The following is a 24,989-nucleotide window of genomic DNA, read 5'->3' as shown; positions in this document are numbered from 1 at the left end:
TGTACGCACAAGTGCAAGCAGCAATCAAGTGCTCAGTGCTCCATCGTTTTTTCGAAATTTTTCGCCGTAATTTACCGGGATTAGCCGCGAGTTTGCTCCTGCAGCATGCCAAGGGCCGGCCGTGGCCGTGGCAGTTCGAGTGCGGCCTCGAAAAACCCGCGGAGTTCGTCTACCGGCCGTGTGCAAAAAGGTAAACAACCCAACGCCGCGTCGTCCGCCATCGCGCCGGGGAGTGTGTGCGCCAAAGGATTCGACCCCAAGTTATTACACGCTAACTACCGCGTCCAGGATCGCAGCCCTATTAGGCTCCGTTCAGCTACTTCCGGCAATCCGTCGACCGATGGCGCTTCAACATCCGCCAACATTCCCACCAGTAACAAGTTCGCGAGACTGAGTGACGAGGAAAGCAACAACAACAACACCGACGGTAGCACTACCGACGACGACGACGACGATGGTCGTACACGGAAGAAAGTGATTTCGCCAAAAAAAAGTAATTACTCCAAAGGAACGTAGACCACCACCAATTTTCGTTTTGGACACGTTGGCGGACGATGTTGACGAGCAGCTGGAAGGCCTCGTGTACTGCCTCAAAATAGGTAAATCGTCAGTGCAAGTGTTCACATTTGACCAAAAGAACTTCGACCTGGTTGTGGAGAAATTGAAGCGTAAAAACTTCAAATTCTACACATTCGACCCCGTGCAGAAGACCGCTGTTAAGTTCGTCTTGCAGGGGTACCAAGACCGCCCGACCTTCGTCCTCAAGGAGCACCTCTCGGGTGTCGGAATAACGCCGCGAGACATAAAAGTCCTCTCGCGGAAGACAACAGTCACACACTGTACCTGTTGTACTTCGATCGCGGCACCGTCAAACTTCAAGACCTGCGGCGGACTAAGGCGTTGGACGGGTTTTGGGTAAACTGGCGGTTCTACTCAAAGAACCCGTCGGACGCAGCACAATGCCACCGTTGCCAGAAATTCGGCCACGGCTCGCGGAACTGCAACCTTCCGCCCCGCTGTGTGAAGTGCGGTGAAACACACCTCTCTGAGACGTGTGCACTGCCGTGCAAGGCGGACCTGGGGGACAAGGCAGAGCAAACCAAGGCGCGCATAAAGTGCGCGAACTGCGGCGGTAACCATACCGGTAATTACCGCGGATGCGTCGCGCGGAAGTCCTACCTCGAGGAGCAGGAAAAGAGGAAGAAGAAAGCAGCAGCGTCCCATCCTCCTCAGCGAAGTACGAGCGCAGCCGTTCTTGCAGCTGGCCAGCGTACGGTTCCAGCGGACAACCCAGCGTTCCCTCCTGGATGGGGGCGGTCGTTTGCGAGCGTGGTCGCTGCCGGTAGCGGCGATGCGACCCAGCAAGGAGTCACCGGGGAAGATCTCTTCACCCTGCCGGAGTTCTTTGCTCTCGCGGGGGAGATGATGACGCGGTTTCGGACCTGCCGTAACAAGGCGGAGCAATTTCTGGCCCTCGGGGAGCTGATGATCAAGCACATCTATAAAGGATAAAAAAATGTGATCTAGTTTTAAGCTTTCTCTATTTCTATCCCCTTTCCCTTGCAATTTTAGTAAGTTTTTTTTTCTTATCTTTTTCTTACTTTCGGTAACCCCTTAACTACAAGCAACAATTGTTCCAAAATGGATTATGATGTAACACACAGCTGAAAGGAACTCCAAAACTCTGTTATGTATTTCAAAAGAACTTATTGTATATTGATAATTCACCAATAAAACCGAATTGAAATTGAAATTTGTATATTTTTTGAAATTTTATATTTTTAGCATTATTACATATCTAAACTATTGTGTTTCGTATGTTTATGGGACTTTTTCAATAAAAAAAACTCTATATATTTATTTTAATTTTTTTTTATAACCACGGATTTTTTTTAAATTTTAAATGTTTAAACTTTTGAATTTCAGATTTGTAGACTTAAAGAAATTAGGAATTTGAGAATTCAAAAGTTTAGAAATTAAAGGCTTTAAGAATTTAAGAATTTAAGGATTTAAGAATTGGAGAATTCGTAAATTCCAAAATTCAAAGGTTATAAAATTTCAGAGTTTGAAAATTTAGAAATTTTAGAATTTTGGTTTTATTTGTATATTAGTGTTCTTCTTGGTATTTTTCAATTTCTAATTATATTTTTTTAATTTCTCAATTTTGGTTTGGTTTTCAAAATTTTTGTGTTTCATATTTTTTGATTTTTTGATCTTTTTTTTAAATTTTAGAGTTTTCTGCCGGATAATGTAATGATAATTGTTAATTATTTCTTAGTCTCGGGAAAAATAAAATCCGTCTTTTAATTTTGAGATTCGCCATTGAGTAATTTCAGCTCAAAACAGCTACTTTTTTACTCGATCCTTTCCGAGTTCAATGAAATTTTGTAGACATTATATTACACATAGGTAATTCGAAGCCTTTGCATCACATCAAAAAGTGGTCAAAGACAAACTTGTAGGAAATCGGACGGGCTTTCTGAAATATAAAACACTGAAAGAAAAACAAACGCCACTTATTTAGATTTTAAAGTTTAATTTTTTTTGAGGAAATAGCCTAAGTTGTTACAAAAAGCCTCACAAAAAATGCAGAATGGCATGTCTCTCCCAAAAAAAAAAAAAAAAAAATCAATTATAAAAACTGTTTTTTTTGACATGTTGACTAAACGTCAATTTTACCTAAAAGTATCCATATTGACCATTGTTCTAAGTCCATTTTTTTCGAAGGTACAGCGGTTTTAAAAATTAAAAATGTAGACAAACAGGGGTTTTGTCTTTTTTTGTGGTTTTTGGCAGCTGTCAAATGCAAACTTATGGGAAATCGGACGAGCTTTCCGGTAAAAACAATTTCGAGACTGAAAAATCAGGTCTCACATATAGAAATTGCCACAAAAAAAAACAACAAAAAAATAATTGCCAAAACTCGTATTTTGTCAACATTTTTATTTTTTAAACCACTCTATCTTCACAAAAATATGACAATGGTCAATACAGAGACTTTTACGTAAAATTGTCCGGAGAAACGTTTTTCTCTTCCCCTTATAGTTATCTTGAGGCTCAATATCACTCTCGCTGGCGGTGTTTGTTATTTTCGCTAAGGGTTTTTCTCATCATTTTCAGTCAAGAAATAAGACAAAGTGGAATTTTGTTTATACCGAAGTTTACAATAATAGATTTATTTCATTCTTTCCATAGTACTTTGCGTGGAAACAAACATAAATTGCAATTCTCTCTAGAGAGATAAACTATACTTAATTCGATAGTATATGTATTTTTTAGAACATTCACTTCAATGTGATTAATAATTTTGAACAATGCCTTCTTCTTCAGTTGATCTAAACGTTTCGTCTCCTAATTCAAACAAAAAAGATCGGTGTAAAAATAAGTCAATCGATTGCAGTTTTTGTTTTCGCGTTTCCTAATTTTACTGATTTAACACGGTGCATATTTTCTTTCAACTACTAAAATATAGCCAGGTGCAATTTTACTGTTCCAATTGCGCTTTCAACCGAAAGATCAAAAATAATGTTTTTTTTCTTCTTCTCTAAACTAGATATGCAGGCAAATGCCTAAACAAAAAGTCAAAATATTTGAATTCATATTTAAATGGGTCAAAGATAATAGGTGAATTGTACCAAATTCACTCATTTCGTACGATGATAAGTCGATGTCAATTTCCATCGACATAAAGAAAAAACAAAAAAAGGTAGAAGTAAATAAAAGCATCTTCACTTACACTTAGTGAGGGAGCGCCTTACGCGCCGGTCACCATTCGCCACCCCGGGAGCAGAACATTTTGAACTTTTCCTGACACTCGGCCGAGATCCACTGCTGGCTGAGCTTCTTCTGCTCCGCGGTCAGCTGCTCGTCGAGGCGCGCCAACTGGTCCTGGCGGAGGCTGGCCTTGATCGATCGGATTGCCTGTTGTTTATAAAGAGAAGAAAAATAAGATAAAATAGATGGATTAGAACTGGTGGATATTTTTGCAGTAGGACTCTTCCAACCGAGCATGGAAATAGAAACCGATAAACTGCTCATTAAGTGGGGTGCAAACACCTGCTGATGCACGCACTTTCTGTTTTGGCTAGTGCATCTGGTTGGAACGGCGAAATTAAAGTCTGGATTTTAAAAATAGAATGCCGTTTGAATGCTGTGCGTCATGCATGGAGTTGGTTGGAAATTCCTGTTTTATTTTTTACGAAACACATCTTTTCCGTGAAGGATTTGCAAAAAATATGCATTTCGCTAGTGTAAATTATCTTGTATTTTCGTCGTTTACAAATTCCCCCAATTTATTATAGTTCAAAGGGTTCAAGCACTTAACTTCTATTTCATAAACTTTGAGATAAACATTTTTTTCAAAAATAATATTTGTATGGTAAACGGAGTATCTGCTTTGTATTTCTATTCAAAAAATCCCCACATTCAAGCTGTGCACGAGCCACAATATCCGTCCAATGTTGTATTTTTTCGATATGTGATCTCAAAATTGAAATTGTGCATCAAGCTCAACAGTGCTATACAGTCTAGACTCGATTATCCGAAGGCTTCGGAAAAAAATCACTTGGGATAGTCGAATCTTAGAATAGTCGAACCGCGAGATTTTCGAGCTCGAGCTCAAGTATGGCTCATAAATTACGATTAAGTGATTAAGAATTTCTAAATCCAAGATGGCGGTCGAAATGGCGGTGATAAAATATTGAAAGAAGCATTTCGTAAATAATTTATGAGACAGTCAACTATTGAATTTTGACTTAAATGGAGTCGCAGAACTCGATTTTTTTTGTTAAAACAAGAAAATTAAAAGATATCCGAAGTCTTATACAATCTTTCGGATAACCGAAGGTTTGTACGGGACTTCGAATATTCGAGTCGTGACCACTAAAAATGTTTTTTCGCATTTTTTTTTCTTATTGCGCGTATTCCCGAAAAAGACACGCGGCATATTAGCCTCGAAACGACGCGCCGCACTTTCGGCAAATGCGCGCTGTCAAATCCCATACTGCGCGTTTTGTTTTTGTTGATCTTCTTCTTCAAATCGCATGGCATTGTTGCCGGGTATGTTTTTTATTGCACCAAAAGTGCAGAAAATCGCTGGCAACAATGTCTGCGGCACATTCTGAAATGCCGCGCGGCGTATACCTTCGAGAGAAACGGACAATACCCTAAACATCTAATTCGAGTTCTGTGATCCCAATTTAGTCAAATTTGAATATTTGATTGCCTTTTAAATTGAAAAATACATATTTTCAACATGTTTCACCGCCATTTTGGCAGCCATCTTGAATTTAGAAATCAAAAATCATTTTAGGGGATCATCCATAAACCACGTGGACACTTTTTTTTAAATCTCAGACTCCTTTTTTCTTACGGATGTAAACATATTTTGGTTCTCTCCAGAGCAACTTTCCCAGAAAGCAACTCACGTAAGTTTCAGATTTTGACATTGAAAATATTTCACTTTGTGACTGTATTCCATAAATTAGAGACGTAGGGGAAATATACCCATTCTAATCAAACACCTATCTTCGTCATATGGAGAGTTTGATTCTCGATTAAAGCTCCAAAAATACTATTTAGGCTATAAACTTACCAGCAACAGCACCGCCTCAAGTAAGCACGCAAATTTATGCAAATTACTGGCCAAAAAGATCAAATTTAATGCACTTTTGATCATAGTTTCTATTTTGCGAGACCATTTCTCATCATTTTGGTGGCACACACATCCACACGCAAGATCAGAGGTTAACTGCTTAACGAAAGTCGCAATCAATATCTTTTCACTTGCGCTAACGATTTCAAAGCGCTTAAGATATGAAATTGCTTCCAACTACCGGCAACATGTTCTTTTAAACATTAGTTAGCCACTCACTTGAAACATAATCCCGAAAAATGTAAATAATTAGCAAGCACCAAAAAAAAAACAAACGCGCCAAGTCTTTTGACGTTTGAATTTTGAAGACCCATTCCAATCAAAGGCTGAAGAAACCCGAGCGAGAAGGGAAGGCAAATAAAGAACAAAGGGTGGCCACCAACACCACCAACATGCTGGGGCAGCGCCTGTTGGAGTGAGCAAGTGCTGCCAGGAAACTTTCGCTATAAATGCTACTTTTCGTGAGTGCTCGCTTAAAATTTCATCAATTTTGGCAGCACTAAGCAGACCCAAGAGAGCGCTGGAAGAAAAAAAAAAGAACTAAGCTGAAAATATAAAAATGGGCGTGGCCCAATGCCCTCGACTGATTAGAATGCATTTTTGAAATATTTTTTTTAAAATGCTTGTAAAAGGAATAGCATAACTTTTGATAAAAGTGAAAATAAACAGAAATGTTCACAAAAAGTTGCTCTACTCGTTGGTGTACTTGGTTTTAGTGAATTTCAAGGAATTATCCAGATTATCCAGCATCATTCAAACACGACCGCTTATTAGGCTTAAAATGGGCATATTTCCCCTACAATCTTTAAAGGTTCTTCGACAAAATAATAGGAAATTAGACATTATAGAACTTTTTGAAAATCAATATGTTTAGATTTGAGCAACAAAAAAAAAAAAGCATTATTGAAAAAAAACGATTTTTTTTTTTGCGAAAATCAAATGTACATTAACCCTCAAAACAGTGCCCTTTATAAAAATATGTGTAAAGTACTTTTTGTAGAGGTGGGCAAAACCTCTTTTTTTCATGAGCTGCTTATTTTCGTTCGTTCTTAAAAAAGCGGTCCTTTCGCTCATTTTAAAAATATTGGTAAAAGTTCTATACATGAATTCAAAAATGGATCTGAGATTCGTCTTAAGGATCAAAATTATCCTTAAACTCAAGGGTCAAGATACAACTAACTGAACACTTAATGAAAATAAGTGTTGACAGAGAATGACCCATTATTGAGACATTTATGTCGTCATATTTATAACTAAATAATTCAAGTATCCATTATATATAAAATCTAATCACAAAAAAATCATGGTATAGAGCAATGTTGATAACACTTAAGATTCCATTTTTCAGTGCTGAAAAAAAAATTTGATATTTCAAATTTTAAGAAGTTTGATGAAAAATTAATGTATTTTTATGTTTCAGACTTAAGGAGCTATTAGACTATGCCAAACAAACAAACTCGCACTTTTTCGTGTTTAACAGGTTGCCAAACTCGCAAACTTGTTTGCGGCAAACACGCAAACAAAGCAAATTGTATGCAGGCTGACGTTTCTGCTTTCAATTGTATTCAAACAAGCAAAGCAGGCAAACTGCCAAACTGGAAAAAATACGAGTATGTTTGTCATCGTTTAATACTTCCTTTAGAGCGTTTTTTTAAAGAGCAAATTTCAAAACGAGTCGCGGATCTTTTTCGAGATCCATGGTTCGTTCGCGCATTTAAGTGAACCGGCTAGCTCGCTAATTTTTGCCCACCTCGAACTAATTGATTTAAATTACGCTTTGCATTTTAAAAATGAAGTGAAATTTATTATAGACCGTTTTTTAAGTTATCAAAATTGACGATTTTTTCAAGAAAATGGCAACACTGCCAATTTGTTTTGTCCCCTTCTGGTTAAAAAAAAAACTGAAATTTTGGATAACTTTAAAAAAAGGGGAGATAAAATACACTTTATTTTTTTATGAAAAATGGCACTCAAGAGTTGGTTTTTTTTTATAGAGACCCTCAATAGGTAGACTGTTCTATAGGAATTTCATTTATCCAAGCAGACACGAGTTTGACGTAATCAAACGAGCACTTGCCTTTATGCCCAGCAAAATTGGAAGTGGCGTTGGATAGATAATACAATAAGTATGAAGTTCTGGCAACCATGTCTAATGTTATGACCACTTAAGTGATATTGATGTACCTTTTTGAAGCCGCATCTCAATTTTCTGTAAACAAAACTTTGTCCGGATCCACTGACCATCCACTGTTGGATAGTTATTCGAAAGATTTTCCTAACGACTCAAAAAGTTTGAGAAACTGGCAACCCTGTCACAAGTTTGTGTCACTTAAGTGACATTCATGTACTTTTTTGAGATTTGGTCTTAGTTGGATTGAGCTGGTTTCATACCAAAATTTATTGATTTTTTTCTGCGTTTGTAACGGAATAGGGTACGTTATCCAGTGGACCCTCTGAAGGGTTTTTGATGAAAAATTCAATAAAATCACAATTTCAAGCGTGTTGTTGTCTACAAATAATTTATTTGGCATGTTCGGCATCATTTAAAACAATGTTGACTGACATTGAATTGTCCTTTTCACCAAAATAAGTGTTCTTAATTTGACATCTGAAATCAGCCATGGCCACTAGCATTTTCACAACAAAACTGCATTTATATTTTATGATTGAATTAACCATCCAATCATTTTTTGACTGATTATTTAACTTCAGCAAGTCGAAATAATGTAAGTTTAAGGATCTTTACTAAAATAAAGCGAAAAACTGCCATTTTCGAGCAAAAATAAGGGGGGTCCAATATAGGACAACGAAATCCAAACTTTTCCAAAAGTGGACCCCTGTTAATTTAACCTTCAAAAATGTAGAAAACTGTGTATTCAAGCAAAAGTTTCTCTAAAACATACAATAAATGCTTGTTGTTATCAACCTAAACGCATATTTTTTCAATTATGAGTATAAATATTAGGGTGGGTCATTTTTTTCGAAAGTGCTCGGATCCGACTGAAATAAGGTCCATCTTGTAGAGGGTACCCATAGGGACTCTCACACCAAATTTGAGCTCATTTGGTTGAAAACTGGCTTGTCGCTCGGGAGTTAAAGTTTACATGGAAATTACTATGGGAAATGAGTGATTTTGCTTCAAACGCTCCTACAAGCTAAGCGACAAACTTTAGCCCATACTTACACTAGGTAGCCGTGTCGGGGGTGGTCCAAGGAACATTTTTCTCTAAGGGTTCATGGTCATCCGTTCAACCCTGAGCTTGCGCAAAGCCGAAACATCCGGCGACGCCGGAATCCTTCAAAATCCCAATTTTAACGGTCAACGCATGCTACGAAACTATGAATGAAGCATTGGAATCACGACGCTAAACGTCAACATACTAAAATGGAAGCACAGAACAACGGCTTGCCGTCGATTTCGCTGCCCACCGGCAAATGCATTGCAAGTCGGTGTCCGGAAGTGCGCTACAAAAAAGTGACCTGACGAGCTGGCCACGCCAGAGCGGCAGAATCTGAGTGCGTACCCGCAGACGCCAGTTGCTGTTTCAGCCGATAAAGCTTCAAGTTGGGGTAAGGAAATGCAGCAGCTGCAGGATGCGAAAAAGAAGGTCTTAAAATCGGTAAGTTCAATCAAATGAGAAGATGAGAACCTTAAAATAACCGTCGCTTTCAATTTCGCAGTTACAGATTGGCGAAATTGTACACATTTTTTAAGGAAACACCTCAGCCGGAACGGGTCACTGAACCACCCGGAAAGAAGGCAGAAAAAAAGTATTTTCAAAATTGACCGCTCGCCGCCTAACATCGTGGACAAAATGCGCGAACAACCGGCAACGATCGATGTCCAGAGAATACTGGAAACGTGTGTTCCCGGGACGCAAACCGGCTGTAGCCAAGACTATCGTGTACCGTGCAGTTATCTTGGTCAAACCCCCCTACATGATGTACACGATGGCCATCAACATATCCGTGCGGGATGTGGATCGATAAGAGTAACTTCCAGGACGAGGATCGTGAACCGGTGATGGAGGTTTTGATTTTGTCGCGTTACACACGGAATAGAAGCTACGAATGTAGTTATTATTTTTTGGTTAAAATAAATAAAAAAAACTGAAGCAGTTTGTCCTAGAGAAGCGATTTATTTTATTGTCTTTCAAGCGGATCAGTTTCTAAACATCTTCCTCGACTTCCCCCAGCAGTTGCATCTGCTCTCGCTTGACCTTCTGGATGGCGGCATTCGTGGTCGATTCTCGTCAATTCTCACACGGCACATTTGCTCCCGGACTCGTTACCATTCTGCCGGAAGTGCATCGACGTGTGATTTGCAAAAGAGGTCAACTGTCTGCCGACGGGTTGAACAAGGCAGAAGGTTCCTTATTCTTCCATTGATGGATCTTGTCCAATCGCCATTATCCACTTCTGATCTTGCACAGACATTCCTCGCAACAAACACTTCCCGTGCCACTGGCCTCAGTCCAAATTTTTCCGGAACGTACCACCTTATCCCGCTATTTACCGGAACCGGAATGCACGCAATGATGCGAACTATTCTCGGTCAACACTGCGGCCACTAGCCAATGGCTGAGCTCCAACGGGGGATTCGCAATTTTGTGGAAAGTGTGTTGACGTTTAGCGTCGTGATTCCAATGCTTCATTCATAGTTTCGTAGCATGCGTCGACCGTTAAAATTGGGATTTTGAAGGATTCCGGCGTCGCCGGATGTTTCGGCTTTGCGCAAGCTCAGGGTTGAACGGATGACCATGAACCCTTAGAGAAAAATGTTCCTTGGACCACCCCCGACACGGCTACCTAGTGTAAGTATGGGCTAAAGTTTGTCGCTTAGCTTGTAGGAGCGTTTGAAGCAAAATCACTCATTTCCCATAGTAATTTCCATGTAAACTTTAACCCCCGAGCGACAAGCCAGTTTTCAACCAAATGAGCTCAAATTTGGTGTGAGAGTCCCTATAGGTACCTTCTACAAGATGGACCTTATTTCAGTCGGATCCGAGCACTTTCGAAAAAAATGACCCACCCTAATAAATATAGCTGTTTTCATGTTAAAAGTACCAAAAATGCTGAAGCCGTAAGAATTTATAATTAATCAAAACTATAGTTAATTGTACTTAACTGAAGCATCATAATTGCAGTTTTGAATGATATTTTATAATAATAAATCAATAACAAATTTTTTTTTTAAATAAACATGCGTGGTTTTATCAGCAACTGTAAACAAATCTATTATTTAGTTTCGGTCAACCATTTATGTAATTAATATGGAAAAAATTGCATCAAGATTACTTTTTTTAATTATTTTTATGTTTATAGTGGTTTTTGAAACGTTTTCTCTGATCTTTTTCGGAAATAAATGTGTTTAAATGTCTGTTATGTTTTTTTTTGTTTAAAGCCAAATTTGTTAACAAAGCATATTTGTTTATAATGAAAAGTGAGCAAAATCCATCTTTTATTCATTATATCTATCATTAGACCTACACCGTGCATCAAAACATTAAATATCGGTTAAATTTGGTATAAAAATAACATTTTGCCTATAGTGGACCCGGGTCCACAATCGGATTATGGACCCGGGTCCACTATAGGAAAATGGGGTCCATAACAAGGCAAAAAAACTTTTTTTTCAAATGGCTATTTTTCTGCTCATAAACAAATAACTAATGAAACAAATAGTCAAAATTGTTCAAAAGACTTCAGATTTCATTGTTTTGTACATAGGGTTATGAAAAAGTGCTTAAAATATTGAAAATTTGTGAAAAATGTGCTTCGGCTCTACTAGGGGGTCCACTAATGGTTAAAATACCCTAATGATTTTTAAATTTTTAAAAGTTTTTGCAATTTTGGTCAAGAACAGTTTCGCAAACCTTGTAACGGCCAACATAAAAAAACTGCAAACAAATCATTCCCAACTCGACTCTCGTACAGCACGCGCCGCTCAGCGTTTTATGTTTCACTCTTTCCACCCACTAATTAAACGCGGAAAAATATTAAATTTCCTCATCGTCGCTCTGGCCTGCCACTTCGGAATGATTTACAACGGTTTTGGACACGCGGCGGCCCGAAAATCGTATTTAATAGCTTCCAATCGTTTTCAATCAATTTTTGGTGTTTTACAGACTGCCCGTTGGCGAACGACAAGACAACTGCTCTTATTTATGTCTCCCAACTGTCTGACAGCCTTTTTCCACGACGGGGTCCTCCGACATTCTGAAATATATTGGATAGCGTCGTCGTCATCCGCGGTTTATTTAAAGCAAAAGAGAGAGACAGAGAGAAAGAGTGCTTCACGTCGTGCCGTTTAAACCCATCTATAATATGCGCTGACTGATTATGGTTTTCCGCGTCGTTATTTTTTTTTCTAGCTTTCCGTTTAATCTCTCTGTTGAGTTGTGATCGAGAAGTAGACTTTAAAGTGGATATCAGAAGGATCGCCGCCGGTACACTGGCGTTTGAATGCATGAAGATACTTTGAAAATATGCAAATTAGATTTTGGATTAACATGAATTTGACTGAAATTTGAGAAGATCATTTCCAGATCTTGGTCCAATACGATCGCTCTGCACTGTTAACCACTCGTTGGAAATTAGTTGGGAAATTTATTTTCCATCCCGCGAGAACCCTTCCCGGACCACGGCCAAGAAGGAGAACGTTTGACGCTGCCAGCGATTTGCATCGCGACGGAGAGATTTGCAAGCAAACACTTGTAACGCGCGCGCATTTTCAGCATGATGTTCGAAACACGCTCCTCTCGCGCGCGTGTGGTGAGGAGGAGATCTTGGTTGGAATTTCGCAGCTGGCAGCTCAGTCTTGATCTGGCGTTTAGCTCGTTTGAAGCTCGCGAAAAATGGTGCTCGCGTTCGTTCGGTCGTGGTTCCCGGTGCTGGCGGTGCTGTTGCAGATATTCGCGGTCCATGTGGCCACTTCGGCCTACCGGTACCACCTTGAGGATTACGTAAGCTGAACAACCCGGTGACCAACAGCTTAACCGACGATCCCCCCCATTTCCACAGGACACCCTGATGGGGACTTGCGGTGAGCACGAGGCTTGCAACATTGTCCACCATCGGTACTGGATGCCCAGCGCCGTGGAGAAGATCTGCCGCTGTCCGCTGAACACGCCGAGCTGTCCGGTGACGTACACCAAGCACGGCCACGTGATGAACGTCAACAGCCGGACGCAGATGAAGTTCTGCTCGTCGACGAAGGGACTGGCCCGGTGTGGACCGAACGAAATTGCGCTGCAGCGGAAGACGCTGTACCAGAAGTACGGCGTGAAGAATGTGTCGATCGTGGTGCACTGCCAGTGTGATAACCAGCGCCAGTACTGGGTGTTTGTGAACCAGACCGGGGAGAACTTTAACGACGCCAGACACCAGCTGACCGTGGTGGACAACTATCGATGCGTTGGTAAATGAGAAGCGGGGGGAGTGTGTTGGGAAGTCATATGGAATTAGTAAGAATTTGGTGGTTGTGATAGCCGTTGCACAGTAAGGCAAAAGACAAAAAATATGTGCCATTGTTGGATTTGTAAAGCAGTATGAATCAATCTGAGTTGATGCATGACTAGTTTTGCCTTCAAAGCTGTCCCTAATAAATATTCGTCGGCATGCCTTCCGATCGACGATGTATGATGGTCCCGTTAAAAAAATCTTAATTTTTTTTAATATGTAGACAGTTTCTTAAACTGTTCAGCAAAATCACAATTTTTTCAAAAAATCACATCTCCGGTAAAATATTTTGCACCATCCTCTAGCGCAAAGATATACATTAGTAACAGGAGCTGGCGCATTGCATTTGAATTTTAAATGGGATTTACTGCCGTTCTACGCATAATTGTCCCATGTCATTTTTTGTCGATTTTGACTTTTTACCATTTTTACGTTTAGTTTGTCGTATACTTTTAGAAAAACACATAAAATCTGGTACTTTGTTCGGAAACTCACTGAAAACAACATCAAGTCTGTTTGTCCCATCGTTGTACTTCTACGCATAATTGTCCCACCAAGTACCAAGAGGATCGCGAATGGCAAGAAGGCTAAAAATCCGGAACAAACGGCAAAAGCCCATAGAAAAGCAGACCACCGATTGGCGACTCGGCTCTTGGAACTGCAGGTCTTTAAATTTCTTGGGTTTCCAGTTCGCATTGGCGAATGAGTTGCAACCTCGCAACTTCGATGTTGTGGCACTGCAGGAGGTGTGCTTGGAGGAGGAGCAGGTGCTCGACTGGCCAGGTCGGCAGACCGATTCCCGTTTTTTTCTGAGCGGCGGCAAGGACAAGAAGCTGGGTACCGGCTTTATTGTGCGGGGCAAGATGCAGGATCGCGTGTTCGGCTTCACGGCGATCAGCGAGCGGATATGCAAGTTGAGGATAAGAGGGCGTCTCTTCAACTACAGCATAACCTTCCTAGGATGTTAAGAAAAACTTACGTTAAAGGTGTTAAGGGGTCTATATGACCCCTGAATTGTAAATGCTGGCAAAAATCCATTTTGCAACCGATTTTCGTTCTTTTGGACGCAAATGAAAGGTATGGATGTCTAGAAAGGCACCTGTGCTATGCGGACCCAATTTGGCCACTTTGGTTCCTGGGAATCGATTCCAAAGGAACAAACTTTCCGGCAAACCGGCTCTCATAATTTTTATTAGATTTAGCTATGGATTAATGCATAATAAACTATATATAATCTCTAAAAATACGAGTCATACGCTCCGGAACAGGTTGCATGCCATTTGGATCATATCTGGCCACTCTGGAACCGGTTCCGGATACCCTGGAAGTGGCCAGATTGCTATTTAGGTATAAGCCTATCGTGCGACATATCAAACTTCATGGAATTACATGCCATGGACACTGGAACCAGCCAAAAGACAATTGGACCATATCTGGCCACTCTGGAACCGGTTCCGGATACCCTGGAAGTGGCCAGATTGCTATTTTGGCAAAAGCCTATCGTGCGACATATTAAACTTCATGGAATTACATGCCATGGACACTGGAACCAGCAAAAAGACAATTGGGCCATATCTGGCCACTCTGGAACCGGTTCCGGATACCCTGGAAGTGGCCAGATTGCTATTTTGGTAAAAGCCTATCGTGCGACATATCAAACTTCATGGAATTACATGCCATGGACACTGGAACCAGCCAAAAGACAATTGGACCATATCTGGTCACTCTGGAACCGGTTCCGGATACGCTGGAAGTGGCCAGATTGCTATTTTGGTAAAAGCCTATCGTGCGACTTATCAAACATCATGGAATTACATGCCATGGACACTGGAACCAGCCAAAAGACAATTGGACCATATCTGGCCACTCTGGAACCGGTTCCGGATACGCTGGAAGTGGCCAGATTGCTATTTTGGTAAAAGCCTATCGTGCGACTTATCAAACATCATGGAATTACATGCCATGGACACTGGAACCAGCCAAAAGACAATTGGACCATATCTGGCCACTCTGGAACCGGTTCCAGAGTGACCAGATATGGTCCAATTGTCTTTTTGCTGGTTCCAGCATGCATGGCATGTTATTCCATGAAGTTTGATATGTTGCACGATTGGCTTTTACCAAAATAGCCATTTGGCCACTTTCAAGGTATTCGGAACCGGTTCCGGAGTGGCCAGATATGGTCCAATTGTCTTTTGGCTGGTTCCAGTGTCCATGGCATGTAATTCCATGAAGTTTGATATGTCGCACGATAGGCTTTTACCAAAATAGCCATTTGGCCACTTTCAAGGTATCCGGAACCGGTTCCAGAGTGGCCAGATATGGTCCAATTGTCTTTTTGCTGGTTCCAGTGTCCATGGCATGTAATTCCATGAAGTTTGATATGTCGCACGATAGGCTTTTACCAAAATAGCCATTTGGCCACTTTCAAGGTATCCGGAACCGATTCCGGAGTGGCCAGATATGGTCCAATTGTCTTTTTGCTGGTTCCAGTGTCCATGGCATGTAATTCCATGAAGTTTGATATGTCGCACGATAGGCTTTTACCAAAATAGCCATTTGGCCACTTTCAAGGTATCCGGAACCGATTCCGGAGTGGCCAGATATGGTCCAATTGTCTTTTGGCTGGTTCCAGTGTTCATGGCATGTAATTCCATGAAGTTTGATATGTCGCACGATAGGCTTTTACCAAAATAGCAATCTGGCCACTTCCAGGGTATCCGGAACCGGTTCCAGAGTGGCCAGATATGATCCAAATGGCATGCAACCTGATCCGGAGCATATGACTCGTATTTTTAGAGATTATATATAGTTTATTATGCATTAATCCATAGCTAAATCTAATAAAAATTATGAGAGCCGGTTTGCCGGAAAGTTTGTTCCTTTGGAATCGATTCCCAGGAACCAAAGTGGCCAAATTGGGTCCGCATAGCACAGGTGCCTTTCTAGACATCCATACCTTTCATTTGCGTCCAAAAGAACGAAAATCGGTTGCAAAATGGATTTTTGCCAGCTTTTTTAATTCCGGGGTCATATAGACCCCTTAACACCTTTAACGTAAGTTTTTTTGTAGCGCCCTTTCTAGGTGGCGCTGGAGGTTGCTTCCGGTTGCAAAATGTTTATTTTACAAAGTTAGGAAAAGTCAGAAAGTTTCAAGTCTGTAAGTAAGAATGAATAAAAGTTACAGCACATTTTATAAGCCGTCTGGGTCATATAGACCCTAACACCTTAGGAAGGATAATCAACGTGCACTGCCCCCACGAGGAAAAGTCCGATGATGAAAAGGAAGCATTCTACGCGACGCTGGAGGAGGTGTATGACGGCTGTCCGCGGCAGGATGTGAAAGTCATCATTGGGGATATGAACGCTCGGTTTGGGAGGGAGGAAATGTATCGGCCGACAATAGGCCCAGAAAGCCTGCACTCGGTCACGAACGACAACGGCCAACGCTGCATTGACTTTGCAGCCTCCCGTGGAATGGTGGTCAGGAGCACCTACTTTCCTCGCAAGGACATCCACAAAGCCACCTGGACATCACCTGACCAACGGACGAAAACGCAAATCGACCACGTCCTGATCGACGGCCGATTCTTCTCGGACGTAACGCACGTGCGCACCTTTCGCGGTGCGAATATTGACTCGGACCACTACCTAGTTGGAGTTGACATGCGCTCAAAGCTGTCGACGGTGTTCAACCAACGCCGAAGCCGGCGGGCCCCTCCGTTCAACACCGCGTGTCTGCAGAACGGAGATGTGGCCCACAGTTACGCGCAGCAGCTGGAAGCGAATCTGCCAGGTGAGGAGGAACTTGGCGCAGCCTCGCTCGAAGATGGTTGGAGTCGCATACGCTCAGCCATCGGCAGTGCAGCGGAAGCCACACTGGGTAGTGCGATCCGAGTCAGTCGAAACGATTGGTACGACGACGAGTGCCAGCGGATTACCGCCGAGAAGAAGGCAGCTTACGACAGGAAGCTGCACAAGGCGACGAGAGGGAACGTGGAACGGTACCGGCAGGCTCGGAATCGGCAGGTCGCGGTCTTCAAGCTTAAGAAGCGCCAGCAAGAAGACCGAGATTGCGCGGAAATGGAGCAGCTATTCCGAGCTAACGAAACGCGGAAGTTTTACGAGAAGGTGAACCGGTCCCGCAAAGGCTTCGTGCCGCGAGCCGACGTGTGCAGGGACAACGAGGGGAACCTGATCGTAAGCAAGAGCGAGATGTTGGACAGGTGGAAGCAGTACTTCAACGAGCACCTCAACGGCGATGAAGCGAACAGGGACGGCGTTGGAGTCAACCTTGGAGCGCCCGCAGCTGATGAACAGTTCCCGGTGCCTGATCTAGAGACGGTGAAGAAAGAGATCAGGAAGCTGAAGAACAACAGAGCTGCCGGCAAGGATCGGTTACCCGGTGAGCTCTTCAAATATGGAGGAGAGAAACTGGCGAGGGCGCTTCACTGCGTGATCTCCAAGATCTGGGAGGAGGAGAAGCTACCGGAGGAATGGATGGATGGTGTCGTGTGCCCCATCTACAAAAAGGGCGATAAGCTGGACTGCGGCAACTATCGCGGCATTACGCTTATCAACGCGGCCTACAAAATCCTCTCTCAGATCCTCTGCCGTCAGCTGTCACCCCATGCAAGGAGGTTCGTGGGGCCCTACCAAGCGGGCTTCACTGGCGCGCGCGCCACCACGGACCAAATATTTTGTCTCCGACAGATCCTTTAGAAATGTCGTGAGTACAACGTGCCCACACATCACATCTTCATCGATTTCAAGGCGGCCTATGATACAGTCGACCGCGAGCAGCTATGGCAGATCATGCACGAGAACGGATTTCCGGATAAACTGACTCGGCTGATCAAGGCTACCTTGGATGGTGTGATGTGTCACGTGCGTGTTTCGGGGGAATTAGCGGAACCCTTTGGATCACGCCGAGGGCTGCGGCAAGGTGATGGCTTATCCTGCGCTGTTCAACATCGTCCTTGAGGGCATTATTCGAAGGGCGGGCATCGAAACGAGTGGCACGATTATGAACAAGTCCTACCAGTTGCTTGCTTTTGCCGATGACATCGACATTGTGGCAAGAAACTTGGAGACGGTGAAAGATATCTACACCCGACTGAAGGTACAAGCAAGGCGTGTAGGGCTTGGCATGAATACGACGAAGACAAAGTACATGAGAGGAAGGGGCTCGAAGGACGTCGGCCCCCCAAGTCTCACCTTTCTAACAGTGGATGGTGATGAGTTGGAGGAGGTGAGCGAGTTCGTGTACTTGGGATCGCTGGTAACCGCCGACAACGACGCCAGCAAAGAGATCCGGACTCGTATTTTTGCTGGGAATCGTGCTTACTTCGGATTACGGAAGACCCTCACATCCGATCGAGTGCAACGCCGCACGAAGCTGACGATGTACAGAACACTGATTAGACCGGTAGTCCTCTATGGCCACGAGACCTGGACGATGCGGCAGGAGGACGAACGTGCCCTTGGAGTTTTCGAACGGAAGGTGCTACGAACGATCTACGGTGGAGTGCAGGTGTCTGACGGAGTGTGGCGACGACGCATGAACCACGAACTGCACGCGTTTCTTCAAGAACCGACCATCGCCACCCAGGCGAAGATCGGGAGGCTCAGGTGGGCCGGCCATGTCGCCCGAATGGACGAAAGCCAGCCTGTCAGACTGCTTTTTGACCGCGCTGAACCAGCTGGAGGTACAGGCAGAAGAGCAGGGAAACCGCGCGCACGGTGGGGAGATCAAGTGAATGGTGATATCCGGAAGATCTGTAACCTGGGAAATTGGAGAGTAGCAGCACAAGACCGAGAAAGATGGAAGCGTCTTCTTGCTACAGCACGCGTACCTGGTGCGCTATGCTGATTGGTATGGTATGTAGTATTTTCTCATACGGAATCAATAGTTTTATTAAGCATTACGTCGTGTTTACCTGTTGTTTAGCAAGAAGATCACAAAAAAGAGTGATACACTGCTAACTGGGCGATTAGGGACACATAGAGCGAATAGGAACCCACGGGACAATTATGCGTAGAAACACAGAAATCGATCGAAAAATTTCAATCGCGTTTTTCTCAGTTGCACTTTTTCGAACATGGGACAATTATGCGTAGAACGGCAGTTTAGACCGTTGCAAATATTTTTTGAAGTTTATGTCCCTCGACTCTGGTCGGGGTCGAGGGGGGGGGGGGGCAAAAAAATAAAAAATATATAAAATTCAAATAAAAAGCCATGGTCTCAACATTTAAATGAAAAAAGTGTTTTAAAATGCATTTTACACCTGCCCAGTTGTTTTGCAATCATTAGTTTTCAAAATATCCAAGTATTGAAGAGATTTTTTTTTCGTCGAAAAAAAACTTTTTGCGGTGCTGTACATTGGAATTTCACAAAAATTAAAAATATTTTTGATCGATCATAGACATGTTAAATATGGTTTTAAACGTATGAAAATGCATTTCTAATGGTTTTCAGTTGGCTAGACTTCTATTTCCTTTAAAAATTTGAAGTTTTTTGAAAAAATATTTTTTTTGCCCCCTGATTTTTTGGACCGATTTTGAAGGGGGGGGGGGGGGGGGCGACATAAACTTTGAAAAATATTTGCAACGGCCTTAATTATTTATAAAAAATACAAAATTTTCATTGCAATTTGTCCTAAATAATTTAACCAAATGCCAAATGCATTGCATGCATGAATTCATTCAGATGTTTATTGTATTTGTTAAATTAACAAAAGACTTCAAAACAACATGGTTATGTGATTTTTGCCTTCCGCACCTTACTGAGGAAAGGCTATAAAATCACTCGAAAAATGAACTTTTTAATTAGACCTCCTAGACATACCTTCATTTGTACATATCGACTCAGAATCACCTGCTGAGCAAATGTCTGTCAGTTAATGTCACTGCTTGAATTGTTATGCTTGAAAAACTGCTGCATATAAATTTCATAATTTGCAAAAAAAAAGGTGGCATATCATATATTTTCAGAAAGGTTCTGAAATGACCTTTCTTGTGAATTAAGAATTTTCAAGATCTGACTTACCTATCAAAAATTACAAGCAGTTTAAAAAATGCTCTGAAATTATTGATCCTTTCATTGTAACTTGGATTTTACCCGCACTTATTTCTCGCACTTTTGACAACAACGTTTCAAAAAACTAGGTTTCGCACTTTTAAATTGCGATTGACAGCTGAAAAACGATCGGCAACCGCGGCTCGCTTTGACCTTTTTTGCGAAAATTTTAATTTTTCCAAGCCATCGATAGCAATAATTTAGTGCGAAGTCCAAGTTAGTGAGAATTGCGCAATACATAACTGCCCATAATTGAAAATTCGGCTATTATGCCAAATCAAGTATTCCGAGAAAAACGCGTTTTAGTGTTGGTCACAAAATCTCTGTCAAGGCAATTTTCCATAAGAGTGGCATATTAGCCGTTTGGTTTTTCGCATCGGCAGCCAAGTTATTTCAGTGAAATTCATGTACCAGAAGATGCGTTGGAACATCCTCTACCACCTGGTGCTAATATCTCGTTTTTGCCAAAAGTGGATATTAGCCGTTTTTTCAATGGTGGGCCTCAATCTATTTCCCCACGGTGGTTTATGTACAATCTTGACAAAAAGTCTGTAGGTAGTCTGTTTTTTTTTACTTATCACTTATTTTTGTTAGGACCTATTTGGTGCTGCGATCACGTTAGGGGCAATCCATTAACCATGTGGACACTTTAGGGGGGTTGGAATCACTCTATACATGAGAGGAAGGCACCAACCACCTAAAGGTGGATTAAGTAACGTTTTTAAATTTGATTCTATATATTGAACGCAAACTTGATGTTAAAATTGGCATCTTATCTTATTATCTTATCAATAATTTATAACAGTCTTTTTCAATATGCCTATAGAGCTAATCTCAGTCCCGGGTGGAATGTTATTTAAAATATACACACCCGTATTTTTTGTTAAAATATTTTTTTTATAACATTTTAAAGAGAAAAGATATTTTTTTGCTTTTTGTTTTTAAAGGCATTCATAAAAGGAATATAATAAAAAAAAAATGCAATAAATCCCACCCTTATCTCCCATTCCAGCCCTGGAGCGCTGCAAGCCGCACGACTTTTGCGGGTACGCCCGCCGCGACTACGGCTTCATCTTCCACCGGTGCACCTGCCCCCTATCCCACCAGTGCAAGTTCGACCTGGACGAGTCCCAGAGCGAGGTGAGCGAGCTGTTTTACCGCGGACCGGCGTACCTGGCCCGGTGCGTCCCCATCTACGACTACGACTGGTGGTGAGCCCCAACATAATGGTTTTGTGATTAAAATTGTGCAATAAAGCGGTTTCTTACCTGGGGCGAAAGCGAAGCCAACTTCTTCGTCACGGCAGTCGCCTTTTCGTGCAGCTTCTCCGTCGGAACCACTTCCGACACGAGTCCGAAATCCTGCGCCGTCGTCGCCGACACCTTTTTGCTCATGTACAGCAGGTCCGTGATCTGAATGGTTTGGAGGGGGGGAATACATTTTAGCTGACATTAAGGTTTAGGTTTTTTTTGTACTCACCGCTTTGGGCTTAAGGTTTTTCGACTGGGTGAACAGTTTCATCGCCTCCGGCAGGTGGCCAAAGATGCCGTACGGCGTGGAGAACGTCGTCGTGTCCTGGGCGACAACCACCTCGAACAGGGGCAGGATAGTCACGCCGAGGCCGAGCAGGTCGCCGTGAACGGCCGCCACCAGCGGTTTGTTGAACGTGGCCAACGTTTGGAGGAAGTTTCTGAGGGGGAGAAGAATTACTAGTTTAAGGATTTCAAAATTATTGTAAAGAAAGTGTACCTCAAATGACCGCTCAGCTCCTGGGCGGCGTTCTTGCGCTTTTCCGCGTTCGGTTGGATCAGGTACGAAACGTCGATGCCACGACAAAAGTGTCGGTTGATGGACCGGATCAGAACGGCCCGCACGGCGGGGTCGGCCTTGACCAGATTCAGCACGGATTTTAGGTCGGTCAGCAGCTGAAAAATGGTTAAAATTTAGTCTTTTGATTGAATTTTACACCATTCATCGACTCACCTTAACGGTGAACACATCCTTCAGCTTGGTGTCGCTCTGGCAGAGCGTAATCTCCGCATGGTTCCCGCACAGCCGACAGGTCAGCTCGGTAAGCTTCAGCTCGGCCAGCTTGCTGTGGAAGGATTCCTCCTTGGCGGCCGGACCGTGTCCGTTTTCGTCGATTCGAACCGTGGCCGTTGAAATCGTCACCGGTGGCGGCGACGACGTTGCGGCTTCCAGCGATTTGGGCTTCGGTGTAGGTTTGGACTTCTTCTCCGGGGGCGTTGAGGTGCCCGCGGCAAGCGGATCCTCTTGGTCTTTCTTGGAGCTGAGTACTTTGCTCAGTTTGCCCTTCATGTTGGCGACGAGCGAAGAGTCGAGCTTGACGTGGGTTTGTTTGCTCGGGGATTTCTTGTCCGTGGGTTTGATGAACTCGAAGTTTTCGGCTGACGAGTCGTGGCCGGAGGGTGGAGCGCCCTGTTCGACGCTGAGTCGCCGCGGGCTGGCCGTGCTGGAGTAGGACGAAGAGCGACGTCGGATGATCATCGCGTCGTCGTTTTCGTTTTGGGCGTTGTAGACGTAGTCCCAGTCGCGGGATGTGTTTTGGGTGTTTTTGCGCTTGCGACCTGGGCCGCCCTTGCGGGTGGCCGTCTGGGTTGGAGTAGCCGCTGGCGGAACCGGGCTTACCGAAGTCTGACGTTTGGCCCGGACGCGGGAAACGTGCGCCACCGGTTCGTTCGGGGAGGTGCCCTGCTTGACGACGTCGGCGATTATTTTAGCCTTTGCAAGCAGCTTCTCGTCTTCGTCTTCAGGGTCGTCCAGCTTGACGTCGGCATCCTTGAGCAAATCTTTGTTGCTGTTTTCGCACTCCAAATCATACAGCATGTTGATGGCACCTTCGTCGCCGAGCAGTTTGTCCAGCTCGCTCTTGGATTTGCGGCCTCGTTTGTTCCCGGGACCACCGGTCTTGGGTGCGGCCGTTGCGGCGCTACGTTTTGGTGCCGGTTCCGGCGTACGGGCACGCTTCAGGAACGTTGGCGGCGTGTACGGAGGATCTTTGATCATGTGGACTGCGACGGATTCGGCCCGTTTGCGGCGAATGCCGATCGGAACGGGACGAACCGGTTCCGGAGCTTCCTTAGCCCGTTCCTCGGTCGGCTGCTTCGGAAGAGACCGGTTCGTTTTGACAAAGCTTGCGAAAGACATGTGCGTCTCCGGATTGTCCGGGTCCCAAATGATCTTTTTCTTGATGACACGTGATCGCTTCGGCGGCTCCACCAACGGATCTTCCGCCGGAGGTGGCGGTGGGGGCATCGACACCTTCGAGTCCACCTTAACCAATTTAGCCGGCGCCGATACCGGTTCGTCGTCCCAATCGGAGACCAGCGAGGTGATCAGTTCGTTCGGTGACTGCTTTATGGCGTCGTTCGCCGACGGTGATGACAGTTTAGGAGTGCGCGGAGGCGAAGCCATGGAATTCAGCGATGGCAACGGCTGCGAACCCGACACAACCTTGGGCTTTGGCTTGGACAGCGGAGTCACGACCCGAGGAGTTTCCCTTTCGACGGGTTCCTTCTTCGGGATAATCATTGGCCTCGGCACGGGTTTAATCGTGGTTTGACCCTTTACTGTTACAACATTCACCGGATCCTTCTTGGGCGTCACCGGTTTCGGCTTCGGCGGAGATACTTTAATTTCCGCCCCAAATTCGTCCACCTTTTTCTTAGGTTTCCGACCCTTCGGCAGCACCGGCAGAGCCGCCATCTGTCGCATCGCGATCGTCTTTTCCAGCTCCTTCTGTTCGACATTCATGTCGGCCTCATCCACGAATGAAATCTGGATCTCCTCCAGCACCTGCTCATCGTTGTAAACCCCATCATCCCCACCACCACCACCCACCCGGACTTCAATCTCCGTCGTGCTCTCCGTAATCTCCACATCGTCCCCCTCCAAAATTGCAATCAAATCGTGATGCTCCAGCTCCTTCGACCCCCCTGCCGTGGCCAGCGGCGTAGCCGGAATGTCACTCCCAAGTATCAAATCCTGCGGAATCTCAATCGAACCACTCGTGTCCAGCTGCACCTCCCTCGGGGCCGCCTTCGGCGTAGACACCATCTTCAAATCAATCTGCTTGCTCAACCGGCTCTTCATTTTCGCCAGCAAATCTTCCTTCTTCCTATCAGCACCCGCCGCCCTAATCATGGTCTGGTTGTGAATGAAAACCTTCCCCGCGGAAGACGGAGCCGGCTTCCCCAGTTCCGTAATGATGCGCCCGCCCTCGTCGTCACTCATGATGGCCGCCAGCTCGCTGCCCACTCCGACCGCCTTGGGCGACGTCAGCGAACCGTCCTCCAGCGTTACGATGAACGTGCCGTCGTCTGGTCCGTCCGGTCCCGTTGAGCTCATTGCGGCGAGGGGAAAATTCCGATGAACTCGAGCGTTCCACCTGCAATCGGAAACCAAAAAGGTAAACAGAGCTGAGAAAGGGCGATGGGAGGCGACTTTTTGCGCGATAAATTATTGCACCAATTTCACTCCCTCGTAGGTAATTTCAACTGCACTACATTAAAATCCACCTAATCTTCAAAATTACCTGACAAAATTGCACTTTCAAGGCGGAAAATACGGACAAATTGCGGAAAAAGTGTTGATTTTTAAAACACGGCGTTGGATTTTGTTTAGCTGTTGCGCGATTTGAAGCTTGATGAGCAAAGTTTGACAGATGGAACAGCTAAAATGGCAGAGGCGTTGGTTGTCCACTTGAAAAAGAGGGGAGCGAGTGCTGAAACCCAGTCATGACGTTCTAGCAGGATTCTAGCAGAGATCTTGCAGAGC

The 24,989-nt window shown here is 43.9% G+C and overlaps 2 protein-coding genes across 3 annotated transcripts; one reads left to right on the top strand and one right to left on the bottom strand.

Annotated features, from left to right (window-relative positions):
• LOC120417613 (U-scoloptoxin(11)-Sm6a-like) lies at window positions 1-21,493 on the top strand. Of its 2 annotated transcripts, XM_039579727.2 has the most exons (3): window positions 12,239-12,618; window positions 12,677-13,073; window positions 21,205-21,493. In XM_039579727.2, exons 1-3 carry the CDS (start codon window positions 12,511-12,513, stop codon window positions 21,405-21,407), a joined length of 708 nt encoding a protein of 235 aa, XP_039435661.1. In that variant the 5' UTR covers window positions 12,239-12,510; the 3' UTR covers window positions 21,408-21,493. The 2 variants fall into 2 exon arrangements, with proteins under 2 accessions (XP_052566127.1, XP_039435661.1); XM_052710167.1 differs by lacking the exons at window positions 12,239-12,618; window positions 12,677-13,073 and adding an exon at window positions 1-190.
• On the bottom strand, window positions 3,144-24,892 carry LOC120417611 (titin). The gene is made up of 6 exons (XM_039579725.2): window positions 24,748-24,892; window positions 22,176-24,600; window positions 21,942-22,117; window positions 21,672-21,882; window positions 21,461-21,604; window positions 3,144-3,921 (listed from the first exon to the last, which is right to left on the bottom strand). Exons 2-6 carry the CDS (start codon window positions 24,558-24,560, stop codon window positions 3,766-3,768), a joined length of 3,072 nt encoding a protein of 1,023 aa, XP_039435659.1. The 5' UTR covers window positions 24,561-24,600; window positions 24,748-24,892; the 3' UTR covers window positions 3,144-3,765.
• Window positions 24,893-24,989: the final 97 nt, after the last annotated feature.

The sequence above is a fragment of the Culex pipiens genome, chromosome 3 (assembly GCF_016801865.2).
Source record: "Culex pipiens pallens isolate TS chromosome 3, TS_CPP_V2, whole genome shotgun sequence".
Lineage (NCBI taxonomy): Eukaryota > Metazoa > Arthropoda > Insecta > Diptera > Culicidae > Culex > Culex pipiens.
The sequence above is the reverse complement of the archived record's forward strand: the minus strand, read 5'-3'. Positions and strand labels throughout refer to the sequence as shown.

What these genes read in the sequence shown, in the direction of transcription:
- LOC120417613 (XM_039579727.2), top strand. Translation starts at nt 12,511, where the DNA reads ATGGTGCTCGCGTTCGTTCGGTCGTGGTTCCCGGTGCTGGCGGTGCTG. An exon ending in GGTACCACCTTGAGGATTAC is followed by an intron (nt 12,619 to 12,676) that starts GTAAGCTGAACA and finishes CCATTTCCACAG; the next exon opens with GACACCCTGATGGGGACTTG. An exon ending in GGACAACTATCGATGCGTTG is followed by an intron (nt 13,074 to 21,204) that starts GTAAATGAGAAG and finishes CTCCCATTCCAG; the next exon opens with CCCTGGAGCGCTGCAAGCCG.
- LOC120417611 (XM_039579725.2), bottom strand. Translation starts at nt 24,560, where the DNA reads ATGAGCTCAACGGGACCGGACGGACCAGACGACGGCACGTTCATCGTA. An exon ending in AGGATGTGTTCACCGTTAAG is followed by an intron (nt 22,118 to 22,175) that starts GTGAGTCGATGA and finishes ACCATTTTTCAG; the next exon opens with CTGCTGACCGACCTAAAATC. An exon ending in TGGCTTCGCTTTCGCCCCAG is followed by an intron (nt 3,922 to 21,460) that starts GTAAGAAACCGC and finishes TATAAACAACAG; the next exon opens with GCAATCCGATCGATCAAGGC.